Source organism: Grus americana, chromosome 4, assembly GCF_028858705.1.
Source record: "Grus americana isolate bGruAme1 chromosome 4, bGruAme1.mat, whole genome shotgun sequence".
Classification (NCBI taxonomy): Eukaryota; Metazoa; Chordata; class Aves; order Gruiformes; family Gruidae; genus Grus; species Grus americana.
The window spans coordinates 16,475,754-16,501,214 of NC_072855.1; the positions used below are offsets into that span (position 1 = coordinate 16,475,754).

Consider the following 25,461-nt stretch of genomic DNA (forward strand, 5'->3'; position numbering starts at 1 on the left):
AATCTTCAGACCTTTTTCCTGTTAAATGTCAAACCTCATCATCTGCTTTTCTACATGAATAACCTGCAGTCCCAGACTGTTTTCCACATTTCCATGGGAGGAAAAAGTCATTAACAAAAATCAACTTTAAGGTTAAAGGGAAGCAGCTCTAGGAAAAGTACGTGAATCGTGTATTTTTGCTACCAGCTAGAACAATGTGCAGTTCCTGGAATGCATACGCAAGCCCGTTTCAAAGCTTAAACTGAGGAACGAAGCAGACACATGTCACAGACCGCGGGAGAGCAGACTGTACTTCCCTAAACAGCCTGATCACAGGGAAGATTGAGGCAGATCTCTTAGCAGAGCCATTGTGACCAGTGCAGGACAGACAGAGCTGCCTAAATACAGAGTGCTGAAAAAGAGCCCAGGAAGAGGAGAAGATGTGGAAAGGGAGAAGGAAAGGTACAATAGTAAAGAGAAAATAAGCAACTGATATCAAACCCCTTGATTTTCTTGTAGCTGTAGAGCCCTGGAAGAGGGGTCAAACGGAGCAGTAAATCACTGTAAATGGTGAAAGACCTATAAATATTGTGGGCTGTGGAAAGAACAATTTGTTGCATTACAAGCAGCCACTGAGTCTCTAGGCTGAGCCACTCCACAAGAAGAAGGTTTCTTGTAGTCAGTACTATCTGTAGCCACATTTACTTTTAACTATAACATGCAAAAAATCACCAGAAAAGCTGCTTTTAGTATTGAATGAAAGCAAATATAATTTTCATGTGTACATTTTATTTGCAGCCCATATTCAAAATCACAGCCACTGTGATTTTCCAGCTAGCTAATAGGAGGGAAATAGATTCCAGCAGCAGAGTTGTTGGGTGGGTTTTTTTTATATGTTAGGCCCTTGACATTCTGGTGTTCATGTTAATTTACAAAATGAGGAAGCACTGAAGTAACTCTGCATGCACATAAAACCCTACATACTATATCTAAACTTTTATCAGTTTCATGATTTATTATATGTTCCCAAATACTGTAACACTTGTTTAGTGGTGTCTGATTAGGAAAAGATATGGATCCTACCCCCAAGAACATACACTTTTTAAAGAAGCTTAACTCCCAGACCACTCTGATGCAGACAGCATCTCAGCACATTCCCTTTCAGCTCTTGTAACTGCTAAAAGGTTTTGGTTTTTTTTTTTTGTTGTTCAAGCAGAAAAATAGAATGGTGGGCCAAATCCTTTCTCATATAATAGTATCCTGTCACCATCACTAGCCAATAGCAGGTGTTATTCTCCTGGGTTTATAAAAAGGAAAGAACTTAAGCTGAGCATGGTAATTTCTAGAAGAGATGATAACCACTCAGGGGCAAAACTCAGAAGCCACTGCCTTGATGATCCCTTTCACGTCACCCAAACAGCAGCTAGAAGAGCTGCTTAGTAATCCTTACAGTTTATTTGATTTGTCCTTATATAGTGTCATTTTATATAATTTATTGTGATTTGTCTTTGTGTTTTCTCTTCTATAGCACTGCTGGTTCAATTTGCCACACAGAGGTTAGCACATAGTGGATGATGCAGAACACAAGACAAATAGGATGGTCATTGTTTTCCAGGCACCAAAAAAAACAGAGCCGCAGCTCTGCCACAGGCCTCCTAGGTGAAGCTGATGCCTGGCACGTTTGTTGCAATGAATACACAGAAGCAGGTTGATTAACAGCCACAAGAACCATAACTTAGGTTTTACCATACTGACAGCTTGTTTTGCAACATCTGGTTTTTTTCAATTTACATATTATGTACAGCGATATTGCATATGGCTTGGCATTCACTTCTCATAACATTTGTTGTATGGTCTAAGCAACTCATCCCAGCTCTGTGCCTCTCCAGCTTGCCCAGGTCATTCAGATGAGGGGCTCTGCCAGCATGCTCTCTTCTTCAGGCCCAAGCACATGGTCGCTTTCCGATGACAATCCAGGAATGCAGAGTCCAAGCATTCCAGTATTCCCTAAGGTCTGAAAAGGCAAATCTAGGGAGTTCCTAAGTTGCAAATAGTTGAGGTAACTCAAGGAAGCATTATACATCCTTAGCCTGTTCTTACACATTTGTTTAGGCATCTATTTTCAGACACTATTATCTTCCTACTAGCCCAATCCAAAAAAGTTCTCAAACCTTCCCTGGAATAGGGCTGCTAAGATAAAAGAAAGCAGGAAGGAATCAAGTGATTAAAAGAGAGAAAAAAAAACATTAAAGCAAGAAGGTGCGAAGGCCAAATGGTCAAAAATCAGGAAACTGGGAACTGGAGAGAGAAAACAAACAGCGCCAAGGACAGGACTCAGCACTTCTTGATGGCACTGAGGTGTCAGTTAAGAGACTTGATTTGGTGGAGAAGCCAGAATTTGTGGCCCCAGCATATACCAAGAGGACACATATCAGAGGCAGAAGAGACAGGCTATACAGCCCAAAGGATTCTCGGTTTGACGTGGTACAGCTGTTCTTGCGTGTATTGGAGATAAGAAGCATATGCCGCAAGACCAAAGAGCACCAAAGACCTCCTGGATTCTGCAGTAAGATATAGCCAGAAGCTTTCCCCATAACCAGCAGAGAAAGTGATCAGGTTTCTGTCTCTAAAGGTACCTGCATTAGGGTAGGATGAATCATCCTTTGGTAGCACCTGTCTTGTGTTTGTACAAGATTAGGCTGCTAATGCAGAGCAACTGCTTACTTTTTACATGGTTAAAAATAGATGAGATTCACCCCATGAAAGTTGTTTTAATAAACACAAATGATTGGGGTAGGTAGCTACCATGGTAGAGATAAGCTGTCATGGAGGATGTGAGCACTCTTGTCTCTCAGTCAATTTAAAAAGACTACTCACAGACCTCATGATCACTGGTTTTAGGAAGAATCACTAGAATTTGGGCTTGATTTAAAGGTGAGGGACAGAGAAGCTGACTGCTTACAAAAAACCCCCCAACTAAACAAGTTCCTACTAACTTGGTAGAAATAGGCAGCTGCTTACAGGAGAGACACAATGCAGCATTGCTTCCACCCTTGCCAGACGCCCAAGAACGCCCCAGGTAGAGGACAGCTTCTGTTCAGGCTTGCACGCAACCATGTCAGGCGTATGACACGAACGTAAAGGGAAGCCAGATGCTACCAGTTCTGCAGCTCACAAAACGAATGTTTACAAGGACCATGCCATGAAGCAATTCACTATTCAGCAAGGAACCATTACTTGGCCAGCAACATTTACTCAGCATGTGATCATCTGTAGGGCCTTGGTCTGCACTCTATTTTCTACCACTTGTAAGATAGACGGCTGCAGAGTACTAGAAACAGATGCCAATATAATGAATAATTCTGGAGTACTAAGTCATAGTACAGCAAAGATAAATATGTATCAATTTTCTTTTATGCTGCAAATGTATTTTCATCTTAACCCTGCAAGATGGCATGGATACCCAAAGACACACACCCTCACAGGTTCACGATCACATGAGAGATCACTGCAGATGCCAAAGCAACTTTTTTTTTCCCCCTACATTTTATATGCATGTAACAAACACATACAGATTTAACAAATAAGAATTGTTACACTGGGTGAGACCAAAGGTCTGTCGGCCAAATGGGAAGCAGCCATACAGTCTTTGACAGTGGCCACTAATGGGTGCCTAGAGTACAATGGGAAGCACAGAATGACACTTCCCTGATGTATTCGCATACAATAGCCATGTATTAATTCTCTCACCGCTGAACTACAGCTTTCCCAGAGTGCAGGATGAGCTCACTTATTTTAGTCTTTTCAGGGATATCTACATCTAGAACAGCATTATATTTACAGCTGCCAGAACAAGGCACCACCAGGTGCCACCACACCTTAGTAGAGGCTTGGTCTGAGCTCTTGTGGGTCTCAGGAGTACAACGAACGAGTGGCAATAGTTCGATGACAGATCTGGGTGGAGAGAAGGGCTGACAGACTGACCCAGCTTCACCCGGGCGCTCTGACACTCCCTACTGCACCACAGGGCCACTGTGCAGGAGTCGGGCAGAGAGACCCCGCCCAACATCCCTTCTCAGAGGGAACAGGAGGCCACAGCTGTCACGCCCGGCCTGCCCCTCCAGCCCCACGAGAGCCGAGCAGCTGTGAGGGGAGCACGAGCCTCCAGACCCGCCGACAAGCCCCGCGGGCGGGCGAAGGACGGGGCGGGCAAGACGCACCCAGCCGGGCGGCCGCTGAGGGAACGCCGCGAGACGGGGGCGGGGCCCTGGGCGGGGCTTCCCCGGCTGAGTTTCGACAACCGCCCGTCTCGTGCCGCCGCACTCGCGCTCCACCCCCCTCCGCCCGCCCGTGGCGCGCGGCCTTGCGTCAATGCAAATGAGCGGCGAGGAGGCGGAGCACCCCGCCTCCCTGAAGGAGTGCCTGACGGGATGGCACGCAGCGGAAGAAACCACCATCCCAGCCTCCCCCCGCACTGTCTGCGGAGATAAAAGCTGGTCGCGCCCGCTGCCGCAAGACGAAATAAAATCATTTATTTCAGCTACTTCCCGCCTGAGAGTAGATACCTCGTCGAAGCCCAGTGAGTGCCTTCCTCGCCCAGAAGGCCAGCAGATCGTCAGGGCGTTACTTAAGGCTGTCACCTCCCCCCCGCTTAAGTGGTAGCGCTCACCCGGCTCGTCGGCGCCGTGCGCGCGGGCGTTGGTCAGCGCGAGCGCCCACCCCCCACACCCCCGGAGCAGCTCCAGGGACGGCAAAGGGGGAGTGGCTCCCGATGTGATGCATTATTCATGAGGGGGCGGACCGCCGGCTCATTACCAAGGTCGGCCGGGCGGGCAAGAGTTGTGACGTAACTATGACGAATATTCCGGCATTCTTAAGGGCGTTGCAGCCGGCTACCAGCCGGCAGTGGGGGCGGGGGAGGTGGTTGGGGGTTGGACCGGGATCCGCTGTCCAAACCGGGGCTGCCTGTGGTGTGGGGGTACCGGCGGCTGGCCGGCTGGTCTCCCGCCCGCCCTCCCCGGCAGTGCCAAGCCCGGAAGCGCCCCACTTTCCCCCCGCATTACGGTGTAGCGGCTGGGGGGTCGGACGGAGGAGTTACCGGGGAGCAGGGGGGCTGCTGGAGGGGGAGCGACCTGTCCGGGGGTATTTCTGATGATCTAGCGGATTACTGTGGGTGCGACTGTAGGCGGGAAGGGCCGCCCTACCGGGGGTCCCGATAGATTAGAAGGGGAAAGAAAAAAAAAAAAGCCCTGATAGGAATAGGATTATTTATTATCGAAAGGCTCCTATATTTTAAAAACCAGCACAGCGGGGATTATGGCAAGGAAGAGGGCTTTATTCTAGAAAGTGGCTATTTTTCGGCTTATATAGTGGTTTGCGATAGACGGGTGTTTAAACCCCCACACTCCCCCCCCCCCCCCCCGAAGATTATTAATTATCTTTGTCTCTTCAGACTCCCGGGGTGGGGAGTTCACCCCTCCGCTGAGCCGGTGTCAGGGGAGCCCCCTCCATTGCATGGGGGATCACAGCCTCGGGCTCCCGCAGACGGCGACCTCCGGCACCAGCCCACCGTTGGGTGTAGGAGGCGCTGGCTCCGCTGGGTCCTTCCCCTCCCTGGCAGCGGCGGCAGCCGCCTCTCATTCCTCCTCCTCCTCCTGCCCCTTCTCACCCGCTGTAACCGGTTCCTCCGACAGCGTGTCCGGTGGGTCGCCGCCGCCCTCTCCGTTCCCTTCGGCGGCCGCTGCTGCGCATCATCAAAACATGCAGGATGAGCTGCTCCTGGGGGTGACACAGCAGCAGCCAGGCAGCGAGAGGCTGGGCAGCAGCCCCGCATCAGGACACCCCCCTCCCGGCCACCCCTCCTCTGACTTTAAACCCAGTCTCAGCCCCCACCAGGATTTAAACAAGCAGCAACCGCAGCAGCAACAGCCGCCGCCTCCTCAGCTGAGCCAGAAGAGGAAAGAGTTTAAGCAGCAGCAGCTCAGCAGCCCAGCCCAGCTCGGCAGCAGCCACCCCCTGAATAACCACCACCCCCCAGACTATCATCACCACCCCCCTCAGCAGCAGCAGCAGCAGTTCAGCCACCCCACTGACAAGTACCAGCAGCAGGAGCACAGGCAACAGCAGCAGCTCCAGCTCCTCAGCGCTCACCCCCCGGAGCCGCCGCGGACGGGGGACTACCCGCACCACCGGCCCCTCAGCCCCGCCGAGCACAAGGGCGGCGCGGACAGGGGGGGTTCAGAGCAGCTCGCCCCTTCCTGCCAGGGGGGATCGGTGTCCGCGGACACCAATGTGGGGGTGGCCGCCGCCTCCAGCGTGAATCCGCCTCCGTCTCCTCCTCATCTGCAGGCGAGAGCCAAGCTGCCCCCCATGGAGTCCCCCCCGAACAGCCACTTGCTGGGCAGCCCCGGGAACCTCCTGCCCGGCGGGCTAGGCTCTGGCTTCAGCAGCCTGCAGAGCCCGGAGATCCCCAGCCCCCATCACCAGAGCGGGGGCGGCTCCTCCTCGGCGGCTTCCCCTCCTCCTCCGCCGCTGCCCGGCTTCGGCACCCCCTGGTCGGTGCAGACCTCGTCGCCGCCTCCGCAGCAGACGCAGCAGCCTCCGGTCTCCAGCGGCGGCGGCGGCGGGCAGATCAGTGCGATGCCGCCCCCGAGCCCGGAATCCGAGACCAGCTTCTACCCGGGGATCCCGTCATCGATCAACCCCGCTTTCTTCCAGAGCTTCTCGCCAGTGTCTCCTCACAACCCCTGCGCCGGGCCCTTCAGCAGCCCCTTCTCGGCCGCCGCCCCCCCGCCGCCGCCGCAGATGAATTTACCTCAGCAGCAGCAGCAGCAACAGCAGAACCGGAGATCCCCTGTGAGCCCCCAGCTCCAGCACCAACACCAGGCGGCGGCCGCCGCCGCCGCCTTCCTGCAGCAGAGAAACTCCTACAACCACCACCAGGTACCGGGCGGCGGCGGGAGGGACGGGCAGCCGCGGCGGGGCGGCAGGGAGCCCGGGGGAACCGGCTCCGGAAGGGAGACGGGGACGAGGGGGAGCCCTGGGACGGGGGACGGGAGGAGGACGTAGGGATGTGAGGCGGGGGGGAGCTCCGCTCCCCTCGTTTCGCTAGTCGCGGGAGCCGGGAGGTTTCTCTTTCCCCGCTGCAGGCGCCAGGCGAGGCTGCGCGGCGGTGACAGCCCAGCGAGACGGCGGAGGCAGGGCGGGGCCCGGCCGCGGTCGCCCCGCCGCGCTCGGCAGGCTAAGGGCCGCTGGTGGCCGGCGGGAGGGCACCTGCGCCCCCCGCCCGGTGCAGGGCCAGACTGGAAGGCGGCCGTCGGGGTCGGGCCGGGAGGCAGTTGGCAGCGGCCCGCCCCACGCCCGGCCGCTGCTCCCCGCCCGTTCCGGGTGGCAGGTGGCGGGGCGGCCGTTTCGGCCGCGTACCTTGGGCTGTGACCGGCCTTTCGGCCGTCGGCTACCCAGGGACGTCGTTTCTTTTCGGGATGAGAGGAGGGGGTTTCCTCTTATAAAAGAGGTTAAACGTTCCTTTTCCTGTCACGAAGGGGTCTCACCGTGAAAATATCGCCCGTGCCCCCGCGCAGTCGTCCGTAGCGAGCGCGGTGTCCCCGAACAATGAGCCTGACAGCTCCGGCCGGTACCTCTGCCCGGGAAGCCCCTTCCCCAGGCTCCAACCTGCCCTCGCAGCCCTGGGCGTGCTCGGTTGGATCAGGTCACCGAAAGTACATTCAAATGGAAAAGCTGTCAACGTTGTCGCCTTTTCAGGGGTTTTGCCCGAAATTAGTTGAATTTGTATCCAAAGACAGCGCTGCGTTTCGGGTTACCATAGTTCTGCTACCGGTTTTAATCAAGCGGCATGTTAAAATGGAAGTTTGCCTTTCTTCCTGGAACGAAATGTTCATTGTCAGAAATCAGAGAAAAGCAGATCCACGTTAATATTACCTGATAGTGCATTATAGCCACATCTTGCTCTGATCATCTGCTCGGTTATGAAAGGCCAAAGTTATATAGGCCTCATCTCAATTTTTCTTTCATTCTAGTATTAAATCCTGTCAGTTTTAATCGGTAGCGCTGGATTTGTGAAGCATTTCTGTCAGAACTGGAATCTGACATGAAGTGTGCCTGCCCAAGAACCGATTTGGATGCACCATGATTAGGTGCTAGTTGTCCTTGATGTCTATAATAACCCGCTTCAAACAAATTCCAAAGCAATTCTTCAACAGTGAGGTGTACAGGAATTTTCTCTCACCTACAAGTTGTAGGTAAACTTAAACAGTGCCATGACAGCACAGCTAGCAATATTAGAGGCTTGTTAACATTTGGCATTATCTCTTAAGGTTTGTTTCACAATAGAGTGCCTGCCTCTCCCAAAATTCCAACCAAAGTATTCAAGTTTTACAACATAATTATCTCTAATTATATAGAATGGGATGTTTTCCTGATTACTTGACCAAAAATGGCTTTATTGGCATTTTTGTTTGTTTTCGGGGGGGGTGTGGGGGTGTGGATGGGGGGGGTGTTATAATTTTGTTTTTCTGTCTTCAGAAAGTTCTGTTTTATTTAATACATAATGTATTGACATGCTTTAAAATTTTAAGTTATTAGAATTACAAGCTGAGGGTTGCTTGCAGCCAAGCTTAGAGATAAAAGTACCTCATTTTGACTTCACAGAAGAACTGAATTTAGAATATACACACACGCCATTTCTGTTTGAGAAAATGCCTTTCCAAGAACAGTCAGATTTGAGAACACCAAAGATAAATACTGTTCTTTACTGTCAGTCAGGCTCAGTGGGTCCACCTCTTGGTAGTACGACAACCACTATAGGTCACACTTTAGCATAAGTTGTGGCTTAGGAGTAAAAACTTACCATCCTGTAAAATCTTCCCTCTAAAAACTGCTTACATTTTCATATTGAGGAATCTAGTGCACTTGTTAGATACAGAAATATTTTATAGTACATCTAAATTAAAAAAAATCTGAAGAAGCCCCCCAGATTCCAGCCTGCAGAATTCCACAGATAGTCCTGTTCATTACTCCAGAAATACTTGAGCAGTGGCTTCAGAATAATGCATTTTAATGTGGAAATGTTAAGATAGCTCCTTCAAACAGATTCTCTGTACAGTAATCAGTGCTTTTTTTGCTCTTATATGGTAATACTGAGTGATACTCAAAATACTCGGGGAAAAATCAGTCTGCCATCTGAATTTTAATTTTTAAATTTCTGCTCACTGTAGTGAAATACTACTACTCACTGAGTAGAAATAATTATTATTAGTAGAATAATAATTAATTTTACCTCAATTTTTAAAATTGATCTCTTTGAAATTCTTGTGTTATTTTTCCAGAGATCTTGCTATATAGTACCAAATAAAGTACGATTAAATAGTCTCAGGGTTTTTGTAACACAGTTTTACACCCTGGAATTGTCTTCTGCATAGCTTTAAAGAATGCTACCGATTTCTGAAATGGTAATCTAAATTGCTTGCACAAGTACTGCAGGTTTTTGGGGCGGTGAATGAGGGAGTGGGAATTACAATTTTTTTTATGATGCTGTGTTAAGTTTTCTTCTTTGCCTCAGTAATGAATTGATATGTTATCAGGAAAGAGTCCTTTATAGAAGTCTCTGCGCATTGATTACTTGGTGGCTGGTTGCTTGGGTTTTTTGTGTTTTGTTGTTGGCTGTTGATTTTTTTTAATTTTCAAAGTAGAAAAACATTTCAAGTATTTTCAAAATAATATAAATGAATCTTTGTTTTTAGCCTCTTCTGAAGCAGTCGCCCTGGAGCAATCAGAGTAGCGGCTGGAGCACAGGAAATATATCCTGGGGAGGAATGCATGGCAGAGACCATCGTAGAACTGGAAACATGGGAATTCCAGGAACTATGAACCAGATCTCTCCTTTGAAGAAGCCCTTTTCTGGTAATGTCATAGCTCCTCCTAAATTTACTCGCTCCACTCCATCACTGACACCAAAATCATGGATTGAAGATAATGTTTTCCGAACCGACAACAACAGTAATACTCTTCTTCCTTTGCAGGTAAGGATGGTGTGTAACTGGTGTGTTCATAGGCTTGCATAGCATTTTGGCATCATTCATTTTAAAGGAAAAGTAAACAGTGGTTACAGCCCTGATACTTGGTTTGATAATTGTATATTTCTGTATTACTTTTAGTCCTAAATTGCAACTAACCCCAGCATTTCCAATGTATTCCACAATATATGATTCTTACGGTTTATTAAGAGTATTAACTGTCAAGAAAGATAGAAACTGTAGCTGTTGATGCAGCAATAGAGCAAAATATGTTTAATTTTCCACTCATATTCTTATAAATCCCTTTAAAACTCGGGATTTTTTTTGTTCACTTGTCCTTGCACATAGGTTTTCCTTACTTTTGTAGATGGCTCTGAGTATTTGTCATGTTTGTCTTTTACTGGTATTCTAGGCTGACATTCCTATGTTAGTGAGATTTTTTTTCCTCCACATTCTAGCAACTCTTATATTTTGGCTGGAAGCCCTGTGATACAGAAGCATTAAACAGGAGGATGTGTCTTAGAACTAAAGATCGGGGTTCACCTCCTGAATTTTGCGAGTGACATCTTAGGTGACTTTAGGTAAACCACTTAACTCCAGCCTCAGTTATCTGTTGGTAAAATATTATTTTTCCCATTCCTGCCTATATTCACTTAGTCCTAACATTTCTTGTTAGCAGAGACCTTTATTATTTTCAATCCCAATCTCAGTTGTCATTCTAGCAATTTCTAGGTTTTGCCTGTGTTTTAAGTTACAAAAAAAGCTTGGACAATTTATTATAGAAACCATGTGTTCTAAAACAGAAAGCAGATTATTCCATTAATTCTGTACATTCTTTAATTTTTGTTATGCCTGTGTCAGCTTCGTTTTTTGTCTCACACTAAGCTACTATATTCCAGCAAAAGCAAAAAAGATAATATGCAGAGAAAATAATTAGAATGCTTCTTTATCTCCACATAAGTCTATTATAGTTGGGTTTTGTTAGGTTTCACACAGAGTAACTTAGTTTAATTTGTCATAATTGTGACCATATTTGAGTTTGTACAGCTGTATTTGCATCAATTAGCAAGCTAATCCTTATGTAGCTGTAATAGTGGCAAACGGGTGCTCCCTAGGACCAGATTTCCCACTAGAGTTCCTCTTTTTCTTACCGTTTTGCTGGTGGAGTTCCATTTGGGACAAGAGGCCACATCCCAGCTCTATCCAGGTGAGCTCTGATACCTGCAGTATTCTTGAGGCTAATGGTGGCTTTTGGACATACCTAAATTCTGCTCCAAGTGTATGCATTGGACCTGAAAACTTAAGAGGATTTGCCTATACCATGAAGACTTGTTCCATTAAGTAGCCTTGCTGGCTGGAATATCATCGTTGAATAATTTTTGTGGGGGTGGGAAGATGGGGCGGAAAAAAGGTGCCATTCTTTATGTATTCAACCTGATCTGTTAAGGAAAACAGATTAGATAGGTAACACTTTGTGGTGGAGGACTCCAAGAATAGTTGAAAGTAAATACTGACATGTCTCCTTGAAGATGTTAGCCTAAGGAACAGGCTTAAAAATATTAATGCCGTCATATGTTGAAACTGCAGTGACGTATACATTGGAATTCATAGGCAGCTAAGCACAAGTTCTGAATGTATTTACTCATTCAATATGCCTTACAAGTCAATATGACTATTACTTTGAACTTTCAGAAGCTTCTACAGCGGTCACCTAATACAAATGAACTCATTTTATGTCTAAACAAAAGTTTAGTGCATTCAAACTATAAATAATTTCTATCTAGTAGAGTAGGAAAAAAAAATCCTTCCAATTAAATTTTATAATAAATTACATTAATGTTTTCATTTGGGAGGGGGTTTTTTTGGAGAGTGTCAAAGTGAAAAGGTATGCTTAATTGTTGTTCTTACCTGTAAGCACCAGAGCCACAAATTAGACAGACCTGTTTGGCTATATTTATGCTGTAGATCTACCTGTGCTTAAATCTCCCTGACGTGTATAAAGTTATAGTTGCAGAACACAATAAAAATAATCCTCTTTGAACAGTTGCACTGTTAACTACTGCTATTGTGGAAACACTAGATGTTTCCATAAATTACTGAAATTGTGTTCTTATTTTTCAGTTATTATACTATTGTTATATGGTTAATTCCTTGTGATGACTGTTACATTTTGCAAGTCATATTGAAAGAGTTATACAGAGCCTTGCAGCTTGTGCTTCTTTTCATCAGGGCTTGTGTTGGCAATTGCAATGCTGTCAAACACCCATCTTGCTAATTTGTACTATGCTTGTCTCCTTCCATAAAAGGTTGAGGTATTTAGATTGAGGATTCTTAAAGATACAGTAGCAATTTCAGAAGATATGCCAAAAAAGCAGTAATTAAATTTTGTGCCATTTGGAAAGTCTTGCACAAAAGCATTTATGTGTACATAGAAGTTACCTATTTCTTGCAAGCTCCCACAGAACAAACACATCTTAGCATGCATGTTGAATAAATACTGCATCATTCAGTTTTGAAGAATACTTTTCTGCATGATCACGCGTCTTTGTTTTAACTGTCATAATCATTTTGTATGACAGGGGACAAGGCATCTCTCCTCTGAACTTTAGCTAGCTCAAGCTTAGCAAATGAAAACAGCTTAGAAAAGCCAGTGTACTAACTGACTAACGTTCTGTAGATCATTAATGTTCTGCTAGCACTTTTTAAAATGCTGTATATTTTTTTGCTAAGTCCAAATGGCATTCAGCAGTGTCAGCTGCTCATCCAGTTTCTGTAAAACATGTACCTGATACAAACAAGATAAGCCACAGAGGAATCACATACAATTTCAAAGCTTTTCCCTTCTATGAAACTTCTTTATTTTTTTACATTTGCATTGATGGATGGTCCCCAGTATAGAACTGACATCAGTTCTGATGAAAAGAATGTTTCTTGGCATTAAACTAATATACCAGTGACAATGAATGTCATTACTGATAACTGAATAAGTAATTATGTCTGTTACTTAAAGGGATGAAAGCAGATTTTCTGTACTTCATCATTAAAACTGAAACATATCCCACGTAAAGTTGAATTCACGGTGGCTGCATTAGTTACAGCAAAGCTGCTTTTGCTTACAGCGGTTATGAAGGACATCTCTCAGGGGAATTTTCCAAAGTTGAAGAGGTTTTGGTTTTAAATAAAAGTAGTTAAACATGGCAACATCGATTTCAATGTGAGCAAATTAAGCCAATAGCCAAGTTTTTCTTACGTGACTTGCTTCCCCCCCCCCCCCCTCAGGTTTTTAAAGTAATACAAACTACATCAGTTAAAGTTATTTCATAGACAAAATTGTCTGCAAGTTTAAGTTCTGCCACACTGCTTGCACCATTATAGTTACTTCATATAAGGAAGGGATTGTTGCCTTGTACTGGAATCATTAAGGAACAATTAGAAATCTTGTCAGGTATTCACATCATCTAACTTAAGCATTTAATTGAGAAGCCTATTTCTCTCTCCTTAGAGAGAATCTAGGCTCCTTATTTAGATAATCTAATTCTCTGGAAGAACATGCCTGGCACCACTAACCGCGTACAGCCCCTGGGATACCAGTTTAGGCACTTAGGTTGCATGTTAAAAAGTTAGACAATATGAATATTCTCTCTTATTCCCTGATCTCAAGTAACAAAAAAAAAATTACTATAGGGTGCAAAGCTAAAAATACATTTCGAACCTCAGACACTGGGGTTTTCCCCCCCAAAAAACATGCTTCAGGCATTTCTGTGGCTAAAACACAAGTACAGAAATCAGTGTTTTGTATATTCATTTTTTCATTTACATTCCTTGCATGAGAAAAATAATTAACCATTTTTTAAAAAAAAAATTGCAGTGTCTAACCCTATTTCAATTGCAAGCTTAATGTTTCTGAATATCTTGCAAATAAGCTTACTAAAACCTATTACAACAGTTTAATAATACACTTAATGTCATACATTTCAATGTTTAACTATTTTCATTCTAATAAAAACACTGCATTATATTAATATGAGCTTAGTTTCTGTGTCTCTCTTGAGTTAAGGAAATACATTGCATGTCCGGGTGTTTGTCACCTTGATTTGTCCTTCCTGTTTGCTCAAACAAACAGTACGTGCAATGCTTGTGGTCCTAAAAGCTGAGGTTTGTTTATTCTACATTTGAATATAACTGTCCAGTTGGAGATTTGTACGGTAAGGTACTATCTCTCACAAATGTAGATTTTTCTTTTTCTATTTATTTTTGAAATGTGCTAAAACTTTCAAAGAAAACAAAACACACAAAGCAAAATGAGTTTTAATATTATATGTCACAACAGGTGTTAGTTTTAGATATTTAATTTAAACTGCTGTCATGTTGCTTCTGTCTTAGAATCATTTCCATTCAGACAATTTCAGATTCTCAGGATGAGTGTTTTAGTACAGTTTAATAAATGTACCTTAACAGTTTAAATGGCTAATCTAGATGATACACATACCAGTCAGTATGAGATGAAGAACAAGTTGCTGAATTTGGGTTCTTAATGCCATATTTAGCCTCCTAAATAGGTGGCCTGTTTCTTCAGAAGTGCTGAGTGTTTGGCAGCTCATGTTAAACTGAAGACTTTGGGAGTATCTAGCTGCTAAGTTCTCTTAGTCTTCAGACTAGTTCAATTGTCCAAACACTGATTTATAACCCAGGCTTTACCAGTTTATTTTTACCTGCAACAGAACAGTGTCTTCAGTATCTTTAATGCGGTAGTTTGATTACCTGTGGCTGATTAAACAACATATGAAACCAGATACTTGTGTCTGAGGACTGTACTGGGACTATGTCTAACTGGAGAAAACTGTCTGCTGCCATACTTGTAACTTCAGGATCAAGACCTCTGAGTAAATAATATTGGGAGCTGCACAGATGAACAATTCAAAGGAATTAATTAGCGTAAAGTTTGTGGGGCTTACCATACAAATATTTTCATTACTTTTTATGAACTAAGAATTCTCTCCTACTGTTAAAATTTGCTTCAGTTATACAGTTCATTCTATTAATGCAAGTCAAAGTCAGAGTTAGGAAAATTCAACAAAATATTTAGCAGCCGTGATAGTATAGCAATGACATATACGCTACTTGGCGTATCTCACCTCATTCTGTCTGCCTAACCACATTTGTTCTTGAAGTTAAAATGAATACATTCTCACCTAAGATCTATCCAAAAGTACATTTACCATATGGTCTAATGTATTTTCATTTAAGTACTTAAGACTGTATAGATATTTCTAGATGTGGGAGGGCTGTGTATGCAGAGGATAAAAAAAATCACAAAAAACCAAAACAACAAAAAATCCCCAAAAGAAACCAAAACTTGAATAACAACTTCCCCTTCAAATGTCTTAATTGTTCCTTTAGTTATTTTGTCGAAGCTATTAATAAACAAATGTTCTAGATTTGCCTCATAAGTCAATCTTGCCAAGCCTTTAATCATCTCCATAATGTGTCTGGTTTGTTTCCAGTTTATAAATGTATATTTTTGAGCTGAAGTATTCCAGTATGGATACAGTACATGCTCTTGGGATTTTTTGTTTGTTTGTTTAAGTACTTATGTTGTTGGGAAGTAGGCGTGTCTGCCTGTTCTTGGTGCATTTTAGGCTCAGTTTAGCTAGCTTACAGAGCTGATGGTGTCATTTCAACTTCAAAACACTTTTGTTGTCAGGTTGACCATTCATAAATGTCTACCAGATATTATAGTTCATCTTTACCACTAATGACACCATGGAAAGTAACCAAGCAATTTCATGTGTCTACTTTAAGCCTTCCTCCTTGCTTTTTTATGGAGCTAAAATTGCAGTTGTCATAGGTTTTCATATTACGTTTCTCATTTACACTAGTTATGGTTTCAGCAAGAGGCTTATGATTATAGTATGTCTTCACTAAAATGAGAATGACTTGATGTTTAGATGTTAGCGAAGGTGATATTTTAGAATATATAATGTACTTAATTGTTAGGTTATTACTGCTAACATTACACTGAATACTATATTCAAGAACTTTTAAGTCTGTGAATACTTTATTATTAAATCAGCTGTCACTTTCTGGTCTTAGAACACATTTTTATTTAGGTCAGTTTTAAGGTGAAAAAATGGAACTGTTAACATTTTCATTTGGGAAGCGATTTAAAAGAAGTTTCTTTAATTGAGCTTTTAAAAAATTCAGTTAATTCAGCAAGGTCAAAGCTACAGTCTTTTTTGCAGCCAGCTAAGACCATACTTGAAACTGAGTGGAAGATTTATGACTTTTAAGTTGTTTCCAACCCCCATCGGATGGTGTTACACTTCTTCAGACTATGAAAGGACGTGTAAAGGAGCATATTTTAAAGATACTTGCATTTACTGAATTTAACACCTATGTTAGAAGTCTAATGTTTTACTTCAAGTAGTCCTACAGGTCAGTAGTTTAAAGCATGTGTCCAAAATTCAAAGTTATTTAACTTCTTAACTATGAACATCTATTTTTAGTGTTTGTGGTTAAAGATTAGCAAAGTTGTATTCACTGTTTAATACTTTCTGTCCTCATATTTCTTTTATGCATAAATGACAATATATAAGCTTTGAGATGTGACTGCACTGAATTTCTGCAAGTGCTCAATCAGAATAATCTTTGCATGGATATATTTAGAAGTCCTAAATAGATTGTGCCAAGAAAAATGACTTGTCCAACAATTTAGTGTTGAAACTTGCTCTTCAGAGAAAGCTGCCCTCCTCCCATTCATTCCACCTTTAGACGTATGGGGGAAGACTTTTGAAATGTGCAGTCTGTAGAAGTATTTTGCGTGACATTATCAAAAAGTCCTTCTAGCACTAACTGTATTCTATGGGTAGGATACCTCATGATTTTTCTTTATTGTGTAATTTTTTAAAAATTCAGACATAATTATCACTTTTCTGTAAACTTCCTTACATAGTACTAACTTTTAAGTTGGTGTGACAATTTGTCACTTAACTACACACCTCTGAATCTGTAGGCAGTTATACCAAAACCACATTTTCGATTCTGCTGTGTATGAACGCAGTTGTGATTCTGGTATTGGAAAGGAAGGTCAAGCAGGATTCAAATGTTTATACAGTTAAAAAGAAATAAAAAGCTACTGTGAGAATTTGTAGTGCTTGGGAGAAGTTATTTATCGGTTCTGGGGGAAAAAAAACCCTAGCTTTTATATTGTGACATTCCACTGAGATACAGACCTTCTGCCACAGCAAGAGTTCGCTTACTGCTTAGCACAGATGAGCCACAGAGATGAGGGAAATGTAAAATATTTTACAGGAATTCAGCCTTGACAAAAAGGACTTCTGGAGTCAGGATGATACAAAATTTGTATTAACACATACGCTTATGTATCAATGCCTTTGTACTACTGATTATCTTCAGTTTCATTATTTCAACATGGTTGATAAGCAGTTATCTTCTAAAACAACCTGGAACGACCGTTAAACCAACATGGAAATAGCTCTAATTCTTGGGACTATTTCCATGTTGTTTTAAAAGTAGTTTCAGGTTGTTTTAGAAGATAACTGCTTATCAACCATGTTGAAATAATGAAACTGAAGGTAGTCCCAAGAATTAGGACTATTTCCATGCACATGGAAAACTATCTAAATCATGTTCAGAGGTAGTACTTTTCCAGCTTGTCCTAAAGACTGAGGAAAATCAACAGTGGAAGTTTTCTGATTGAGTAGAGCATGCTGTAGTAGAACTGTCCCCTTTCAAACTGTTGTGGAGGTTTTTTCTACAGCAGAACTTTCTAGAAAATCTTTGCTGATGTGACCTACATCACAATACATTTAAATTTTGCTTTGAAATGAAAGCTTCATATTTGTGTAGATGATAACTGATCTCTTTAAAGATATGATATACATATTTGGGGAGCACAAAGCAGTGTTTTAGCATTATAAAGCCTAGTTGCACAAAGATTTAAAATTAACCTTGTACCCAAAGAACGACTTACTCCTTTTGAGATAGTTACATTTCAGATAATGTTGCTTTATGGTGTGTAGTTCATCAGTGTGAATTGGAATAGATGTTAAAAGTCTGAAGCACTGATTACCTAGATATTCCCAAACTCACAAGTGGGTAGTGAGATAGCAGAATGGAATTCACTTATTTAAATCCTGCTTTACTGTATTCACAACATTTTTATATTGTATGGTGTGTGCTTATTGCATGTTTCCACTGCCAGAACTGAAGTAATACAATTCAAAGAAACAAACCTCTTTTTTTAGCTTTATAGACTTGAACTTTCTAAGGCATAAAGAAGATGAGAAAAGTTTATTTCTTGTGCTTCCAGCAGTGCAAGACCTTTCACTTTGGATACACAGAACTTGCAAAACAGAATGATGCAAGGGTGAAGTTACAGTCATTGCATCATGTCAGCCAGTGGAGCAGTTTACAAATGAATCACAACTGCTTGTTTGTATGTTTTACTTTTCCTTTTCTCTGTGAGATCCAGGACCAAGTGGGCCTGTTTTAAGAATTAACCATGATTACAGGCTTTCTTACAGGCTTCTGTTCTCCAGAGCGAAGTTAAGTCTACAGTAATGACCATTTGCCAGGTAGTCATGTGTTACCTCAACATACATATATATATATAGCAATGATCAAAAAATAAATAAGAAAATCTTTAGTGAGCCTGTAACAAAGATAGTCTTATATGTACAGTCCAGTTTTTACCAATACTAGTTCTTTTCCTCTAGCAGCTACAGAGGTAGCAAAGCATGTTTACTGTTTACTCAGCATTGTTTTTTGCAAGAGCACTTAACTACCTACCAAGTACTGACATCAGCTGAATTTAAGACTTCATTAAAAATTTTGATGAGATATCTTCTGACTGCTAGGGGACAGTAGGGAACAGATCCAGCTTTGTCACTGCTCACACCTTCTATAGAAAGCAAGTTTGCTATGGTAAGCAGGTTCTTTTCATTGTGCTATTGAGAAACAAACCCGCAGGGATATGGAAGCAGATTAGTCACTTCAGTTTCATTCTGCTGCTTCTCAGGACAGCTAGAGAACTGAATGAAAGCCAACCAGTTCCAAAATAAGGCTGCTGTGAACTAAAATAGTACTGGCGACTTGTGGGCAGTCAAACTGGGTTGAAGATCACCTTGCAAAGTATCAGTAGCATTTGGTCTGGGACGTGGCAGGAGAGAAGAGAAACCTACTTTTTAAAGTTATCATTAAAATTATCTAAGGGCTTCCAAAAAGAGAATAAAGGATCCAATCAAATGAGCATGGCAGATTGCTTAGCCAACAGGAAGCCGTTAGTCTTTATAGTTGTTTAGAGGGGGAGTAGATCTGAATAAAAAGACTTCTTTCTCTTCATCCCAATGTTGTATCAAGTTGACTAAACTTTCTAAGAAAGATGAAAGCAAAATCTAAGTTTCATCATGGCTTGTTTTGCAAAGCTGTTGATAAGTCACAGTTTCTGACTCATAGAAAATCTCTATTTCAAAGCTTGCTTTTTCACTCCCCAAACATGAACAATACCTGCTTGCTGAGGGATGTAGTTTGAAATTAAGCTATGTTCTGCTGAACTGTGACGGCAAGTCACAGTGAGCGTGGATTAGATACCTTCTGTCCCTGTTATATATATCTACTAAGTGGATGGCTGCATCTTTAGTGAATTTTAATGGTCATGGGATGTGTGGTATATTTCATCCTACTCTGTTGGATTACTACAGAGCACCCAGACAGAAAACAACAGTACAATTAAGGCATGATTATAGGCATGATTATAGGATTCCTTTAAGTGCAGTACAGTCCAGCCAGAAGCCTTGCAAGTAGAAGAGACTAAGGTTTTACACAAACTATTTTCAGTCTCTGAGAGTATCCCAGAAAGCCCGAAGAAATTATAAGTCATCTTTTTTCTGTTTCTGTAACATAGGGGTATTAGAAAACATGGGAGAAAATGTCTTAGTTGAGCATAAAATAAGTGAAAAAATTTATGATTTATTACAATAAGTTTTATTACCTTCAGTGAAAATATTTGTAAGACATTATGGTAATTCTTCTTAATCTTCACGTGCAAAAAATTGTTCCCTGTAAGGCTGATAATCTATTAGTAAGCTTTGTGACATTTTCTTTTCATAGTTTAGCTTTAATTTTCCAACCTTTATCTACTGAGTTCTGACCATTTGTAACTGAAGTCTTTGTATGCAGAGGGTCTCGGATTAATTAGCCAGAAGCCAGGAAGCGCAGTCTTGGCAGGGGGCTGAGGGCCCGTACAAGATACTTAGCCAAGCACCAAGAAAATGCTTTCTTTCATAGGAGGTGACTGTCCTTCTTGTCCTGTAGTTCCCCACCTTACTCACTATTTAACTTCTGCGTGAAATGAAATTGAGCTCTTACAGACATTAGTCTCCCTCATTAAACAGCCTAATGCTTAACTCTGCAGTGGATCGCTAGAACTGATTCAAACAATTCTTCTGAAGGGGACAGGCAATCACAGGTTATCAAAGTGCATACACAAAAGAGTTCTTCACAGCCCATCTCTAGTTTTTTATTTGGATGCTATTAAACTTACTGTTAATAAAATCAGGTCTTACTGTTAATAAATTCAGGTATCTTAAGCTATTGTATCATTGTCCATCTCCAGAGTGTCTGAGCATACAGCCTTTAGAAGGCACCTTTGTCTTCCTATCAAGTTTCCTGTTAAAAAGTACAGAATTTGTATTCCGATACTAAGGATTTTGTTCTCTTTTAGGATCGAAATAGAATGTATGACAGTCTGAATATGCACTCTTTGGAAAACTCCCTTATTGACATTATGAGAGCAGAGCATGATCCACTTAAAGGTATGTTGTTATGCTAAATAAAGAAAAAAGGGTCATCCATTCTGCATATTTGAATTACTACTGATTGCTAATTTAGATTCTAGTTTCATACTAAAATAGCAAATTAATTATTTTCTTAACTCACATGAAAGGTCAATCTCAAGCTGTATTTTATTGAAAACATTGGTTTACAGTTGTTTAAAACTTAAGCTTTAGTGTCTTCATAGGTGTTTCTCCCTCTTCTCTCCATCCTTCCCTCCTTTCCTCCAAGAAATTCATAGTTAATTTGAAATATACTTGTCTGCTGTAGGAAATTGTACCTCAGTTTGTGAAGACACACTGTTCTGTTAGAGGTAGCCAAAAGAGGGTGGGAGGGAAATCAAACTGCTACCAGTGTTAGCTGGTTAATTTTCCCTTTCTTTGCAGTGGAAGCTGAAAAGAAAATTAAGTCCACTGATAAATTCAGGTTTTGTCCCTTCAAATATTTTTTTCAAAGCTCCTGGAGAATAATAATGTATCTAATTGTCCAGTTTCTGTTTGCCTGACGAAATCCAGAAATACACTTGGCTTTAGAATGCTGGTTCCTCTTACCTTCCAGGCTCTGTTCAAATCATTTGGCCACAGCAGTAAGCATATAGCTAATATTTGTGGGCTTCAATTTTAACTTCTCTGTTCCCTGTACATTAACTCACTCTTTCAAATTCTGTTTTTCCATACTTATTCTCAGGTGGTGTTTACTGTTGAACCTTGGGGCAGGCAGCCCAAGCCATTTTATTTGGCCTGATCAAATGTTACTTCATTTGCGGTGTTATAATTAGACTAACACAATCTAACTTTAAAATTACCCAAGACTTCAAGCTTGCTTTGCAGAAATTAAATCTCAGTATTGAAGCAATTGAAAAAATTTAAAATTTTAAAAAAATATTTCTTTTTATATCATTGTTTACTCCCATCCATTCTCCATTTCTAGAGGCTCCTAGACTTCTATATATATTACATTAGGACATAAGGGCATGTGTTCTCCTAATTCGAAAGACACTTTGCTAGAGTCTGCTCATGGTTCTCTTAAGATCTATAATCAATTGGAGATTGTAGTATTCTGATAGCTTGTAATAGTATTGTAAGATATACAATGTAAAGCCAAAACTTTGGGGGGTTTATTCAAGCTGAAAGTCTCTACAAAGCATCAGTAAGTAGGTAGCATTTAGTTACCCAGTTGATTTTCCTCCTCTTTAGAGTGGAAGCTGAAATTAAATTTTCTTAGATGGTCTTATATCTGAGCTCCTGTTTCTTACTGCCTACAGAGAATTAATTACAATTTTAACAATTTCATCATTTAAGTCCATTATTAAGTTCAGTTTCTGTCTACTCTGCATGTTTACAAAACATTACTAAGTAACACAAAGGGGTTGAAACCTGTGAACAGTTAGGCCAGTGGTAACTGCTGTGGACTAAAAGCATGTGTATGTCATCAAAGACAAGATAACTCGTTAGATCATCCCTGTTTCAAAGCATTGTTGCTTCAATTTACCACACTCATGTGGTGACTAATATTTCTTTGGTTATCTGAACCCAAATCTACCATCAGGAAGGATATTAAAAGGTAAAGCTACTATTAGGCATAAAATCAGAGAATGCAGATCTTCTACCGCAATATACTGTCATTGGCACTTCTTACATTCCTGAAAACCAGTCGGTTTCTTCACTTTTTTCTATGCATGCTGACATGACAATTGGAAGTGGTTGCTCTGCTCCCCTTGCCATCTCACTGTTTTTATTTCGGCTTTGTAATGCAGAAGCTTTTTCAGAGGCACAGCAAGCACAGGAAAGACCCAATTTTTATTTTTATTCATCTCTTCATATTTCATTATGATACAATAGATGAAAACTATGTATTTCCAGTCAAAATTTTTCAGCAAGAATAAGCCAAGACAAAGCCTTAAGATTTTAAAGTGAATTGGGTTCATATATAGACCCTTTTGAAAAACTCAGTGAAGTTTCCATAGTTATTCTGTGCTTTCCAGGGACATGAGTATATGGTTTCAATCTACAGTTAAGAGATTTTTTTTTTTAACAGTTTCACCATCACACTTTTGCAGTGAAAATTTTGCAAAGTTTTATGTTTGAACTAAAACAGATGGAAGCCATAGATAGTGATGAATTCAAAGGAAATCCATTTTTTTTGTTCGAGTGCCAGAGAACAATGCACATGCCAACTGAATTTAAATAGAGGAATTGCGTGCTGTTATTGAAATTGGTTAAGATTTTTTCTCTTTGAAAGTTATTATTTCAGCTGAAACAGCTACATATTAACAGTAACACAAGTGTTCCTTACTGACTGAAAATGGGAAGAAGAGATCACATCCTAGAATATAGCCTTATAGTTCATCTCTACCCCTCTTCTGTTTAGTCACCATTAGTTGGCATTTCTGTAATTTCATAGCAACTTTTAACTTTTTTTTTTCCTCCAAACCATGAAACACAGATTTTATTATTTCAGTCTCTGTGGCTTTTCTTTTCACCACAGAAAATCTGACATTTACTTAAGAACCCATCATATTTGCTTGCAGAATGCACAGGATTAAGAATGTTATTGTTATTTATTTGTTGTTCTTAGTAATTTATAACATACTTTGTTGTAACTAAAGAATATTCTGTAACTAGAGGATATTTTTATGACAAGTTTTTAAGTAATTCTAGGCACACTAAAACAATGCATCTTTTATATCTGACCACAGCAGTAAAATGAAAGTCCTTGGAATTTTAAGCACGTGTTTCAGATTTAGCTGCTTACACTATCTGGAGTATGACTAAGCATCTTGTCTCAGATTTTGCACAACGCAGAACAGACATTGTGTGTACTAGCTCACAGCTTTAAGTTTTGCCTTTCAAGATCCATTTTAGAAGGAAGTTAAATTTCACCCCTTTTGCTTTCATGAACTTGAAAAAACTTTATTTCAAATATGATTCACTGAAAACTAAGTTTATGCCTGCCAAAACTTTGTTTATAGATGAATAGTTTCATCTTCACTTAGACAAAGTTTAGTCATTACTAGAGACATAATCAAAATAAAGAAGTAATTTTTAGCTTTCAGTAAGACATTTTTTCAAGGTAGGGTAATAGGGAGTAGATGCTTGACTTCACTAGTCATTGCAGCAGAAATACTGATCATATTAAAACTAATCTTTCCCAGGCAGCTTTCGTAAAATGCATTTCATAATAAGACATTAAGTAATGTTTAAGATTACCCCATCCAATCAATAGAATATAGACTGAAGTTAAAATTAGTAAGAGTTAAATTAATTCATTTTTACATCATTGTTGTTAAATATCCTATTTATTCTTCTAATAGCCCTTAAAAATATTTTGAGAGAAGAATTACAATATTGGTAGCCTGAAATACATGAGTATTGGTAGTATAAGTCTTTTCCAGACATACCTCTTGTGTACTTGAACGTTTTTCTCCTTCTCCTCCCCCAAATAGCCATGTTTCTTGATGTCAAGATGTAGAAAACTTGGATTCTAGACATTTCAGAAACAGGAAAGCAAATACATTTGGGCTAAAACAGTTCATGGAAAAAACTTAGAAGAAATGGTTATATTTTGCATGGAATATGTATTAGAATTGAGAAGCAGGTGATTTAAGGGAATTTATTATCTACTGGTTTAAACATCTTTCTATTAAAGACTGTGGTAATTTCCATGTAATTTAAGGGCTTGTCTTTTGTAAGGCAAGAGTTTTGATACTCAATTTACAATTCGTTTCTGTTTCCTCACCAACTCTCTTATAGTTCTGCAAGCTAGATGTAAGGCAGTACTGAACTTGAATTAGCCATAGCTGTATTAGTGGGAGTAACAGGAAGAAGTATTAACTTTATGTTGCTTTTTTTTTTGGGGGGGAAAAATTTTTTAGGACATTTACACTTTTTTTTATAGCTAGTAATGAAAGTAAAACACTATTATTTGGCTTATCAGTGGGGGAAAATAACTGGATGCACTTTGAAGTCTGTCGTGCTTTTTCTTGGTTTTGTTTTCCCTTTAGATTGATTTAGTTGAGCTTTTCAGCTGTACACATCTTTCTTTTTAAAAGCAACCTCCTGGCACACGCTCAGTAAAGTAAAAGGAAAAGCATTGGTGACTCAGCAACACAGTACAGAAAGAACATTTTCTTTCTTTGCATATGATTAGTTTTGTTTTCAAAAACCTTTGGTTTATATTTTGTGTTATGAAGCTCTAAGGTTTAAAATTATGCAATTGCTTCCTAGAGTAATTCAAACTGTGCTTAGAAAAAAGTGTCTGGGGATGAACAAAAAAAGTGTGGAAGAAAAAACTTCACTCTTAGTCATATAAAAGGCTTTGAAATTGTACATACAGATTGTTTCCTCTTTCTGTCATGGAAACTTTTTATGATAAAAGAATGTATTTAAGACTGGTAGACTCATTTGCCTAAATACATCGACTATCAGAACACATTTGGCCTCATTATGACTTACATAATTCTTACACAAGCATTTCAAAGTGTAGCATCTAGGCTTTCTGTAACTAGGTGTTGTCCAAACATGGGCTTGTGCTGTTGTCTTAACTACGCTGATTCAAAAACTAAGCTTTGTGAAACTGCTGCAATCCTCAGCCAATC

General features: G+C 41.0%; 1 protein-coding gene across 3 annotated transcripts in view; it reads left to right on the plus strand.

The window, feature by feature from the left end:
• Positions 1–5,400: 5,400 nt before the first annotated feature.
• CPEB2 (cytoplasmic polyadenylation element binding protein 2) overlaps positions 5,401–25,461 on the plus strand; it is a 55,424-nt gene continuing 35,363 nt past the window's right edge. For 2 of the 3 annotated variants that reach the window (XM_054823807.1, XM_054823808.1), the window contains exons 1-3: positions 5,402–6,921; positions 9,738–10,016; positions 20,755–20,845. In XM_054823807.1, coding sequence (XP_054679782.1) covers positions 5,494–6,921; positions 9,738–10,016; positions 20,755–20,845 — 1,798 coding nt within the window. In that variant the 5' untranslated portion in view covers positions 5,402–5,493. Of the gene's footprint in view, positions 6,922–9,737; positions 10,017–20,754; positions 20,846–25,461 lie in introns of all 3 variants that reach the window. The other variant, XR_008576840.1, reaches the window with a different exon arrangement.